The following is a 12,740-nucleotide window of genomic DNA, read 5'->3' as shown; positions in this document are numbered from 1 at the left end:
AGAAAAGTACAATGCATAGTTTCATAGGTTAACATTAAGAAATATTTAAAGGGCTGGGGAGATAGCTCAATAGCATAAGCACCTGCCTGCCAAGGGCAAAGTACCAAGTTTAATCCCCTGTACCACCAAAACAAAAAAAGAAATATTTAGAAATGGAAGAATCAATTATACACTAACCTTCCTGCAGTTGTTGTAGCTGCCTCTTGAGTGAAGCCAGTTTGTCCTGATACATCCTATAAAAGAAAAGCCACAGTGAAAGATGAAAGTACCAGTCCTCAACTCTAAAATCCCTCTACACAAGAATCACTTGGTCTGCTATGGGAACATCATCAGCGTTCAAGGAAGAGAAGTTTACAATGTACTAGGTAAACAAGGTCAGAACAGGACAAGGAACCAGGCGCAGTGGTGCACGTCTGCAAGTCCAAGCTACTTGGGAGGCGGAGGCAGGAGAATCACTTGAGCCCACAAGTTGGGGACCAGCATAGTGAACTCTCATCTCAAAAACAAGAAAGGACAAGGGTTGCATATTCTTGAAATATATCCTGATTTCCTAGGTTCTTCTGTGTTAACCCCACCTTCAGAAAATCAGTTGACGATGTACAAATATTTCTGGATTTAATAGTATACTAACAATGATCACCACTCTCATTTCACTTCAATTAGACTATAAATTCTAAGGGAGTAAGATTATGCCCTCAGCATGTCTTTCCATACCAAGAGCACAACTGAATTAGCATTAAGTCGATAAATCTTCATATCACTTTCAGGATCAGAAAAACAGTAGCAATACAGAAACAAAAATTAAAACGGAACCTTCATTTGCAGCCCCAGCTAGATACAAACACAGAGAACACATAAAGCAAAAGACCTGGCACATTATTTTATTAGTACACATTTGCAGTACGTGCTTATATCCACCTAGTAGAGCAAATACACATACTCACCACAACACAATGTGGGTCTTATTTATTTAGTTTTATTCTCCTTCCCTTCTCCCTCCCCCTTTCTTGCCTTTAGATACCTTTTCCATCTGCAAAAGATCTCTCTCTCTCCATTTTCTTTTTTTTAATTATTGATATCTTGGGTTTCTCATGTAAGAGAAATTCATGCAATACTTAAGCTTGTCTGATTTATTTCACTTAACATTATGGCCTCAAGGTGCATCCATTTTCCTGCAGATGACTCAAATTTATCCTTCTCTATGACAGATTAATATTGCATTAAATATAAATACACATTTGTTTATCCATTCATCTTTTGATAGATTACAAATTAGCAATTAGACAACAGCAAGTCCATATTGAAATGGTGCATTTACTCTAAGCAGATCACATTCCCACAATATTTGGGGTTTTATCTGAAAACGCTCACAATTTCTCAGTGCCAAAACAGCCTGTGTTCTCAGCACCAGGCAGGCTGAGGCATGAGGAACACAAATTCATGCCCAGCTTGGACAACTTAGGGAGACCTTGTCTGGGGAGGAAAAAAAAAAAAGGAGGGCCAGCCAGATAGCTCAGCGGATTAAACAGCCTGCACTGTCCCACACCTAGGGCACACTGAGACAGCGACTGGGTGTGGTAGTGCACACCTATAATCCCAGAGCTTGGGAGGCTGAAAATAGGAGAATCACTGAGTCCGATCTAGGTAGTGAGACCCTGTAAACCCTATACTAAACACACACACACACACACACCCCCAAAAAAGGCTTGAGATATAGCTCAGTGTGAACACTCTGGGTTCAGTCCCTGGTACCAAAAATAAAGCAGGATTTGTAACCTGAAAGAACACTGTCCAGTGTGCCCTAGATATAAGAGTCTTCTAATTGCTCCAATATAGCTGACACAAGTGCAGCTGAGGAAAGGGTGCTGGTCATTTCCTTCTACTGTGTCTTCAAATGGGACAAATGACAATGGAAGAAGAGATAAAACAACTTCTCAGACTCACTGGGGTCATGTCTAGGGAAAAGCATGGGTATGTGAGAATTTATCTTAAATGGGTCAAGGTGAATCAATAAAACATTTGCAAAGATAAAAATGAAGCACAGTTTTAGGGGTGAAACTGTAAGACAGATCCCATGAATTACTGTAAGTAATCCTTCATTACTGTAAGTCACTGGTCAGACTTAACTAAATTACTCCCTTTGGGCTTCAAAGCTTGACAAGGATGACAGAATCCACAGGATGGCCATAAACATTTGTTACTAGCACCTAGAAGGGAGAGAATGTGGATCATCTAGATTAAAAGACTTTAAAAGGTCAACTCAAGATCCTCAAAATGCACTCAATAAATACTAAACTTCTACTATCTTCTAATTGGGTGATTAAAAATGGGGTGGGGGGCAGTGGCAAGCACCTGTGTCCCAGCTACAGCACTAGGGAGGCAGAGGCAGAAAGCTAGGGTTCACAACAGCCTGAGCAACATATAAAGATCAAGAAAAAGGGAGGGAGAGAGGGAGGGAAAAGAATGGGGCTTTGTTTCTCTAGGTGGTCTGGCTGTAGCTGTCTCAAGACCTGAAAGTGTGGCCTGCGGGCTCTCCAACCCTGGAGCTCTGAGCACTGGCACACTGTGCAGGAAGGAATCAGGCTCAGGCCGCCACACCTATCTGACAAGTCAACTGATTCGCAGCACCATTTATCCTCCCTTACCCTGGTTTTCACTTTCTAAAATAAAAACCTACTAAAAGATCTTCATGGTCTTTCTCGCTCCCTCATTTGTGATCTTTTCCAACAAGGTTCTTCCTAGCCTCAACTCAAGAGTCACGAACACTGATTAGATGAGACTAACTTAAAGGGGAGTAAGGACAGGGCTGGCCAGGATGGAAGACGCCAGCCTGGGCAACTTAGCAAGACCTTGTCTTGAAAACAGAACAAAAAGCCAGAAGAGCAGGGGCCATAGCTCAGTGGTCCCTGGGATCAATTTCCCAGTAATACAAATTAAAAAAAGGTAGTGGGGGATAAGGTTTGCACACACAGGCACTGGAGGCATTATGATCAAAACATAGTCACAATACACACAGTCACCATAAAGATTTTGTCAATTCTATGTACCAGAAAATAAACACAAAAATCATACTCACTGTTCCTTCATTTCTACATAATCTTCATCATGCTTTGCCAGGTCAGTTTCACTAGCATCCTCAGTGTCTAAGTAAAATTAGGGAAGAAGGAGTAATCAAAATTGTAATTCCCAGACTTCGTATCACCTTACATGGGGTAAGTACTTAATAAACTTCCATAAAGTGAATTTCTATTCAGTGCAGTCCTACATGAAAGTACCAGTGGAAAAATATTAAATAGTTATTACAGGATAGAAATAGTCACGTTAACCAACGAGGACACAGCTGTGGGCACCAAGACTGGGCAGAGCAGGCAGTCAAGCCTACTCACTGATACAAGCTGGCTCTGATACACACAATAAAAAAGGAGTCTCCAACGACAGGTGAATTCTAACAAGCTGAAAATTTTTCAGAGTTGCAACTAAAAGCAAGTGAAAGGCACAATGGTCAAAAGAAAGTCTTTCCGGTCATTTGAAACACTTTTCTTGCAAGCACCAAACGACTGAAGTGTATTACTTGCAACCGTCCTCCCACAGAACACTACTTGCAGACAAAAAATATCAATTTTGATTTCACCACTCCTCCTCGTGGCCCTTAAAGGCAATGCAAGTGTCTCCTCTTCAGTGTAGTTAGGCCAAATGCAGCTAGCATCAACTTTGTGTCCCACATAGGCAGGTGCCTTCTGAAAAGCTGCTGCAGAAGCAGTTTTCCACAAATCCTCCTTCCTCCCGCAAAGGAAGGGAATGCCACTGAGGTCCTGCCAGGTGCTAGCGCCACATCTCTTAGAACCTGGGAGGCTGAGATAAAATATTCATCACCCCAGAGCACTGGTCTAGCTCCAGCCTTCTGGCCCTACTCTGTGCTAAATCACTCCACCCGTATAATGGTCTCTGTATCCTTTCTTCCCCTCTGCCCTTTCGTATTTCACCTTCCTTGTCCTCGAGCCAACTCCTTCCTCGATCCCTCCAAAACGATGTTGCTCACACTTACCAAGGGTTGTAAAACGCAAAGCCCCCAGTTTCCAAAACAAGAACCTGAGAGGCAGTACTGACAACGTAAGGAGCGCGGGAGTGAAAACACAGTTTCTAGGCACCGTGAGTCGAATCCCTACTTCCTCTGTGTCCGTTTCCCCGGTGAGGAAAACGCGGAGCACCAGGCCAAAGGCTTGACGCACCGTTCATTCAATCCTCAACTTATCCCAGGAAGTAGGCGCGGCCGGCGCTCTACGGCAGCAGAGGGAACCGAGGCTGGAAGGCTCACGGTCTCGAGCGCCGCGGGGCTAAGAGACGGAGCCGAACACCTAGCTGCTGCTTTTCCCCAACCGGCTCTCTCCTCAGTCATGCACTGCACCACGCGAAGTAGAGCCGACTTATGCATTTCAGAGAAAGAGAAGGGGGAGCGAGAAAGCCAAACTGGGCTTCGCTCTGATCCTCTCAGTAATAAAAAAGTTAAATAAATAAAAAAAAAAAATCACAACAGGAGTGCTGTTCAACCAACGCACTCAACGACTTTCCCATGCCTGCTCATGGAGACCCCAGCGTCAACCACAGACGGCCGGGGACGCGACGCAGTCTTAAGAGATCTCCAGCTGACGACGCTTGCGCCTCGCCGTCCCCACACCGCTGCAGACGGCACCCCGAGCTGTTCCCCCCGGCGCGCGGCGGCCGAGGGGAGCCCGCTCCCGCATGCCGCCCCCAGCCGGCCCCAAGCCCCCGGTCGCCCCGCCCCCTCCCGCGCGGCCCCACCCCCTCCCCAGGCATGCCTCTCCCGTCGGGACAGCCCGGCGAGCCCGAGGCCTCACCCTCGTCCGACTCTCGGCCCCGACAGCTGCGCTCGTCGTCCTCGGCGCTCTCCAGCTCCTCGTCCTCCTCAGGGTAGTATTCCGGGGCCGGCGGCGCTCCAGTCGGGGCCGGGGCTGGAGCCAGCAGCCCCGCAGCACTCATGTCGCCTCCCAGCGCAGCTGACTCTGTCCCCAGGACCGTAGCCACACGCGCTAGGGACCTGAACTCCTCCTAGTGGAGCCCGAGGAAGCCCCGCAACTCCAGGAGCCGGAGCCACAGCGACCCCTTTCCTGGCCGCTCCGAGCTCCGCCCCCCGCGCCCGCGCTCGGCAACGGGGGCCTCACGACGAGGGCGACTTCCGGGTCGCGAGATGCCCGGCGACTGCCTGACCAAGCCATCCTTGAGAGAGAAAAGGCTCTCCTTTCTCCAGGTCCCTAGACCCTTCATCAACATCTTACTACCTTCAGTGGGTGAGGGTGAGGAGAAGCTGGGGGTCGGGGAGGGGGGCGGGGAGGGTGGTTCTCTGGAGTTAGGCAAAAGTTTGGACAGCCCAGGCTGTGGTCAGGACCCCGAACCTCAGAAGACAGTTCCGAAATAACCGCCAGGCGGCGCCCAGGGCCAAAACTAGAACAAGGACCTTTGGCGACCTGAGGGGCGGGGCTGGTAGGGGAATTGGCAGCGCCCTTGGCAGGTGGGACTGATCTCCATAATTTAAGCGATTGAATGACTTGTGTGGTCGGCTTAATAGGTCAGGAAACCCAGACAGCCAGAGTGTGCGTGAAGATGCAGAAAAAGAGGAATCTTGGCTCCTCCCTGACTAATTGGACCTTTGTTAAGATCTGAAACACCAAGCTACTGATACACCATGTTAAGGTCAACAAAACCGTATTTCCCACTCCTTGGGAAGCCCTTCTTCTGTTTGGAAGGTTTACTGGACAAGATGAGGTCAAGATTTTACAGATTTCAAAAGACCTGTCATTTGCCTTTTTCTTTTCTTTTCTTTTCTTTTCTTTTTTCAGAACCGGGGATTGAACTCAGCCCTTGCACTTGCCTGGGAAGCACTTACTCCACTGAGCCATCTCCCCAGCCCCTCATTTGCCTTTTTTAAAAAAAGGTACCTTACAGTCTACACAGTTCAGATTTCTATACTAAGGGCTTCGACAGAGCAACTGCCCCATATTTCTTTTAAAATAAATTTTTAACAATTTTGCTTAATCCAAAAGCTTGCTGTCAGCAAATGAAGCATTTGCCTACAGTAAGAAATCTGGCTAAAACTCAAAAAACAAGAAAGCTGAGTATCTCCACGAAGTTGTGATTCCCTCTGAATACAAAAGGGTCACAGTGTTGTAAACTTTGCTTAACCAATTTAGGATGTCCCTTTCTCGGAGAACAGTGCTATTGAGTTGTATGTGGAAAAAAAAAAAAATTAAGGCAAGGGACCCAGAGGTGTTTAATGTCTTGTGCAAAATAATCTGACTCTGCTACACTGGCCTTCCCATAGAAGCAGTAAAACAGAACACAGATGTGGAAGCCAAGGTGAAAAAAAAAAAAAAAAACATTCTCTGATTCTCAGAGCCTTCGTGATCGAATTTATCTTGAAATTGGCCCCCAAGGAGTCTTCTAAAAATGAAAAACCTTATTCTCATCCAAGTTGTTTTGACGTTTCTTATTTGCTATCTTCTTTTAATTAAAATATTGGCTCTTTGTAAGAGTAATTTCCTCCCAACAAAAATGCAAGAATTTGCACAAGGGAATGCTACAATATCTTAGCAAGAGTTCAGAGATCTTCTGAAGTTTCTTCTAAATAAAAAGACTCTCAGGGCTCACTGTACATCTGCCATCTATGTTTAAGATTTCAAAACTGTCTCCTATCCAAAAGATGAAATCATTTTCTATTTTTGTGCAGTTGAGTCACATCGAAATTATTTGTAATCAACTGCATTGAGCAACTCGTTTATCAGTAGCAATATTCATAACGCAAAGAAGCAATGACATTTTAGACATCATAGTTCATTAATATAATAAATCCAAAAAATTTTCATTGCTAAGTAGCTTCAAGATACTTGGGTTTTGTCTTTTCATTTTTTATTGTAAACAGCAGCTCTTAATGGTCATGCAGGGCCGGCGAGATAGCTCAGCGGGCTAAGCACCTGCTTAGTCAAACACAGAGACTGGGGTTCAATTCCCAGCACCACACGCTGCACTGGCCAGCCTCTGGTCATCCTGAGCCAGCCACCGAGAAATGCATGGGGGCACATGCCTGTAATCCTGGCACTGGGGAGCCTGAAAACAGGAAGATCACTGAGTCCGAGATGCTCAGTGAGACTCTGTACCAAATACATTTAAAAATCTTAATGGTCATACATTGTTTATGTGTAATACAGACAAATTAATTTCTCACTTATGTAGTGAAAATTATCTTCATCTTTTGTATTCAGAAGACAGGATGACCTCTAAGCTAATAAAAGGAGAAACATGCTTTAAGAAAAAGTTATCTCATGGCATTACTCTTACTCATCTTTATAATTAATATTTGAAACAGCCTCTTCAGGTTTGTAAGAATCAGGATCCCTCAAAAGTGTCAGCAGCTTTCTCTACATCTTGTCCCAAAACAGTACTCGGGCATACTACTACTGAGATGACTCCTTCAGATCCAGGAAATGAACTTGAACCCTAGTCCCGGCCACCCAGGACTGTTATGAGGACTTTTTGCATCTTCTGGGCACTTCTATATTCCTTACCACTGAAACTTAAAATGCTGCAGCATCGTAATTGGAATGGGGTACACTTTTTTGGATTTATTGACATGGATACAATTTTTTAAACAGGAAAAATGTATACACAGGTTTCATCAGTAAGAGATTTTTTAAATAGGAATGATGTTCGTGAAATCAAGTAATGTCTTCATAAAATGCTGTATTGGGCCGGGGAAATGGCTCAGCGGAATAAGCACTTCCCTGGCAAGCGCAAGGGCCTGAGTTCAATCCCCGGTTCCACCAAAATAAATAAATAAATAAATAAAATACTGTATTTTCGAGGTCCATAAACTTAGAAGACTTTCGAGGACTGCAAAGCAGTTTTCAGTTTGCATTGGGGATTTAATAACACAGCCAAGTCACAAAAATTCAATACATGGCCCTCGGTAACGCGATGCATTCGAACCCTAGCAGGAGCTACCTTTCAGCTGGAGTCAAGATGGGCCTCTGATTATCCGCCTGGGCTTGGGTCAAAGCTCAGTGACCTTTGGCCATTCTTTCACACCGAATCCCTGAAACCAGTAACGGGTAACAGGCTAACCCTGTTGACGCTAACAGGAGTTCCCCGAGCACGCTGTCGTAAGCCCACAAGCTTGAGCATTTAGCTTTTGTCCTTGAACCTGTTAAGGTACGCCTCGTCCGTGTGGAACGTGTAGCTGTACGGAGGATGCACCTACTACGTCATTTTCCCCAACAGTATTAAACTGACGCATGTTGAACAACTGAAGAAAAGGCAACTCCCCTGCCAGAGATCCAGGAAATATGTCCGAGGCATAAGCGAATAAATGTTCTATTAATTTATGGCAGAATTACTTAGAAGGGTGAGAATTACTAACGTCCAGCGAAAGAGCAGCCTCCTCCCTCAAAAGCTCCTGCCTAGGGTGGGGGGGTCTCTGGGAGTCTCCCAAAAGAGTAAAGGCGTGGAGAGGAGTGCCCTGAACTTCGACCCCAGAGCTCCATAAACAACGCGGACCGCACCCCTGGCGGGCCCCGAAGTCAGTGAAGTAGCGAGGTCTTCCGCACCGGGGGAAGCCCCGCCCCCACATCCCGCCCACTAAGAACTCCGCCAATCCTCGGGCCCCATCGACCTCTCGGCTTCCCAGAGATGTCCAATCGAATGCCTATATCCGGCCTCGGCCCAGCACACCGCCATCAGGGAGGGTCAGTAGAGAGCCTATCGGAGGAGCAGAGATGGGGGCGTGGTCAGAGCAGGGGGCGGGCGGACCAGAAGAGTGGGGCGGAGCAGTTCGGCGCAGTCGGGTGCGATTGGCCACCCCTGGCGGGAGCCGCACCTCGGACAGCAGCGGCGGTGGCCGCGGGAGGGTCGGTGTGGCGCGGGACGCGGGGTCCTTAGTGCAGAGTGGAGCGAGACTCGGAGTCCGCGGACAGAGGCTACGTGCAGCCGGACCTAGCACCCAGCGACCCGACCCAGGGCTCCGTCGGGGAACACGCGGCGGGAGCGCGACTCGCGAGCAAGTGTGGGACAGAGGAAGCGGCGGCGCCGGGCCGGGAGGTGGTGACAGCAGGTCCGAGGTGAGAGCCGGGGGCGCGGGGCGCTGACAGCGTGCGCCCCGGCGAGGGGACCCTGGGCGGAGTGAGGTCGCGGAGGAGCCGAGTGAGCGGAGTTCCGGGAGCGGATCTGACAGTGTGCACTGTGTCGAGGAGACCCCGAGAGGGACTCGGACGGCGGGGGACGCAGGGGACCCCGAGAGGGGCCGGGACGGCGGGGCGAGAAGGGGGCCCCTGAGAGCACAGGACCGCGCAGTGAGAAAATCCCGAGAGGGGCTGAGACTGAGTCAGAGGGATGGGGACTCGAGCGGGTCCGGGACGGTGGCTCCAGAGACTGGAGAGCCCGCGCAGGGGCCAGGTCAGAAAGTGGGGAAAGAACCTCAAGAAGGCTTAGGAGAGCGGGGTGAGAAGAGGGCACCCCGAGAGGAACCGAGACAATGAGCTAAGCAGAAGGGACCCCGCGAGGGACCAGGACAGCGGGGGAAGGGGAGGGTCCCCAAGAGGAGCCCGGGCGGCGGGGGAAGGAGAAGGGCTCCCTGAGGAGAGCTGGGACGAGGGAGAGGAGAGGGACCTGGAGAGAGACCAGGACCGCTCGGAGACAGTGAGCGAGGGGACCTCAGGGGGACCAGGACGGTGCAGTCACGCGGGGGGCGGGGGGGCAGGAGGGCTGAGGACGGAGAGATGCGGTTGGGACCCTCAGAGGACCGATGCTGCTAGTACAGGAAAGGAGACCCTCAAAAAGCCAGGGTAACAGAGAGGACCCTAGAGAGGCTTGAGACAGCAGGAGATCCGAGAGGGGCTAGGAGGGGGCGCCCCCCGCCCCTGCGCGGTGCGGGGCTGGCGGAGGGAGGAGCGAGAGGGGGCGCCCGCTGAGTTGTGGAACCCCAAAACTGCCCCCTCCAAAACCCCCAAGACTGCGCAGTCGGGGTTGTGGCGTCAGGTGAATGGGAAAGGCCAGCAGCACAGAAGAGGGGACCCGGGCGCTGCTCGAGGGCCAGGGAATCCGCGGTCGTCCCGAGGGTAGAACTGGAGGGTGGGGACTCTGCGGAGCCGGGATTATGTAAGGAAACTTCTCCGGAGTGGGACGCGGTTCCACCGGGTGCAGGGGCTGGCCGAGCGAGCTGGAGAAATCGAGGGTTGTCCTGGCTTCTAATTCTGTTCCTGGAGTTTGGTGTGGATGCCTTGAAAGTGGGGGATTCCTGACCTTAGAGGAGAAGATTGGGTAAAAAGTTGGAGAGAGTTTCTCTTTAGCCCAAGCCAAGAAATTGAAAGGAAAGGGATCCTTCCTTCCGGAGACCCACATTTTGGATTAATTAGGATGTTTATTTCATCTTTTTATTTTCCTGGACTGCTGCTTTGGGGAATTTTGATTTGTTTTGTTTGTTTCGTTTTAACTCAACCAAGTGTCAAGAAACTTGTTCAGATTTGGCAGCCCATCGCTGTCAAATGGTGCAGATTTTAAGGAACTGTGCTGGATGCCAGGCGCGGTGACAGCACGCCTGTGATCTCAGCGCTGGGGAGGCTGAGGCGGGCGGATTGCTGAGTTTGAGGCCAGCCTAGGATACATAGTGAGGTTAAGGCCAGACTGAATTGCATAGCCGAGCCCTGTTTGAAAAAGACAGACTACAGAGACAGAGAGAGAGAAATTGGAGTCACTAAACTAATAGCACTTTCCAGTGAGATTCCCCAAAGCTACTACCAGGACTGAGCTGTGGGTATACTCCCAGGACAAAAGTAGGGGTCAGGAAAGCCTATTTATCCCTAAATTGTATGTCTTGGTAGGAGGTAAGTGTGTGGCTATTAAAATGCTGAAGTAGGTGGCAGGGGGGCCACCAGAGTAGTGGACAATTGGGAAGCAGACCCCTAATTTTCACAGATGTGAAAATTAAGCTAATGACCAAAGTATTTATTCATATTACGAAGCATATGTTCATCCTGCCCCAACTACCCTTGATATATTGTCTCAAATGCACGTGGGCTGGTATGGTTATAACCAGTTTTCTATTTGAATCCTTAAAATCTTTTCTCTGTGTCTGTTCTTTTTCCGCACCTCCTTTTCAAGGTCCTTTTTAGAGGCAGACTCAGAATGCCATGGTTTTAGAAAAATAATGGGAGAATGTAATTAGTGTATCATTTTGGTTATTTAAGTATCTCTTTTGTTTCAGTTTAGAATGTGTCTTTTTTTTTTTTTTTTTTTGCGGAACTGGGGATTGAACTCAGGCCCTTGTGCTTGCCACTTCTACTGAGCCAGCTCCTGGGCCCTAGTATGTGTCTTATTAGAAATGTTTTGCCTGTGTTTAGTAACAGGCACTTCCAACTAATAGAGAGAAAGGAATGGTGTATTGTTTCCCAGAGATGTACTGTGCAGGCTTACCTAGTTCTAGCCATTTCTTCAGGTGCTGAGGACCTAACCAGGGCCACCTCCGTGCTAGGCATGTGCTCCACAGTGGAGCTATGCCCACAACCCCTAGATCTGCTCGATTAAACCCAAGGCAAAAATCACTGAAGTCATTTTGCTCTGTTTAGGGACTTTATTTGACTTTATTTGATGTCGAACACTTCTTATATGGTTTCAGAGAATGTATAACTTGCTATGAGTATGAAAATTCCATTAATAGAAATCCTCTCCTATGAAATGGAAGTTATGCAGATGAGCAGAACAGCAAAAGCAAACATTTAAAATATGAGACACCATAAGAAGGTTTCTTGTTGTTGTTTTGTTTTTATTTATGTATTTGGTACAGGATCTTGCTACACAGCTTGGACTTGTAGTGATCCTCCTGACTCAGCCTTCTGGGCTCTGGGATTATAGGTGTGCACCACTCTGTCCCACAAGGCACGACATACCAGGGATAGGACTCCAGACCTTGTGCTTGCCAGGCACTGCTTAGATGGCCAAGCTATCGTCCCAGCCCAAAGGTTTTAGTGTTTGTTTCTTTGTTTGTTTTTTGTCTTTTGTCTTTTGGGGGCAGCATCTCAGTATGCAGTTCAGGCTGACCTTGAACTTACTTTATAGCCCAGGCTGGCCTGAAACTCACCATAGTCTTCCTGCCTCTGCCTCCTGAGTGCTGGGATTACAGGCCGGCACCACCACGCCCCACCAAGACACTATAAAAAACATTGAGTGTAATTTTTTACATTAAATTTATTTTTTCTGAATGTTAGGTAAAATTCAAGTAAAAATAAGACCAATAACAAATGAGGTTATTTAGAAGGAGACAATGTTAATGTAGTGCATAAAATGTATGAAATGATTATGGAAGAATTGGAAATCTAGTACCAATAAGTCTGCAAAGTAATAGAAATATTTGAGTGGATAAATTCTTTCACTGTCTTGTTAGCTCATTTTTTTTTTTTTTGTTAGCTTATTTCTGACTGGGGCAAATGATCATTTTCAAAGGCAAAACATTAAATTTATTTCCTTGTAAGAAAAGAAAGTGCTCTGATACTCCCATGAGTGATTACTAAAGCAGTCATTTCCACCACATTACATTATGATATTGATCCAAAGATGACGAAGAGAGATTCATTGGAATAGGATTTTTAGTAACAGGAAGGGCCTCTAATGTTTTTATTCCAGGGCAGAGGGTAGCTAGGAGAGTAGGAATTGTGTGAGAAGTTTTTCTTTTTCTCTTTCTT

The 12,740-nt window shown here is 47.6% G+C and overlaps 2 protein-coding genes across 2 annotated transcripts in view; one reads left to right on the top strand and one right to left on the bottom strand.

The window, feature by feature from the left end:
* The window catches only part of Suds3 (SDS3 homolog, SIN3A corepressor complex component), a 36,842-nt gene extending 31,692 nt beyond the window's left edge, over positions 1 to 5,150 (bottom strand). The window contains exons 1-3 of the mRNA XM_004636236.2: positions 4,857 to 5,150; positions 3,077 to 3,143; positions 178 to 233 (exon numbers count right to left, since the gene is read on the bottom strand). Coding sequence (XP_004636293.1) covers positions 178 to 233; positions 3,077 to 3,143; positions 4,857 to 4,998 — 265 coding nt within the window. The 5' untranslated portion in view covers positions 4,999 to 5,150. The remainder of the gene's footprint in view (positions 1 to 177; positions 234 to 3,076; positions 3,144 to 4,856) is intronic.
* A 3,689-nt stretch (positions 5,151 to 8,839) lies between these two features.
* Positions 8,840 to 12,740, top strand: part of Taok3 (TAO kinase 3) — a 218,409-nt gene continuing 214,508 nt past the window's right edge. Inside the window, exon 1 of the mRNA XM_004636228.2 lies at positions 8,840 to 9,125. The gene's annotated coding sequence lies outside the window, so the exon portion shown is untranslated. The remainder of the gene's footprint in view (positions 9,126 to 12,740) is intronic.

The sequence above is a fragment of the Octodon degus genome, unplaced genomic scaffold (assembly GCF_000260255.1).
Source record: "Octodon degus isolate 3935 unplaced genomic scaffold, OctDeg1.0 scaffold00079, whole genome shotgun sequence".
In the NCBI taxonomy this organism is placed as follows: domain Eukaryota; kingdom Metazoa; phylum Chordata; class Mammalia; order Rodentia; family Octodontidae; genus Octodon; species Octodon degus.
This window is presented reverse-complemented; position numbering and strand designations above follow the sequence as displayed.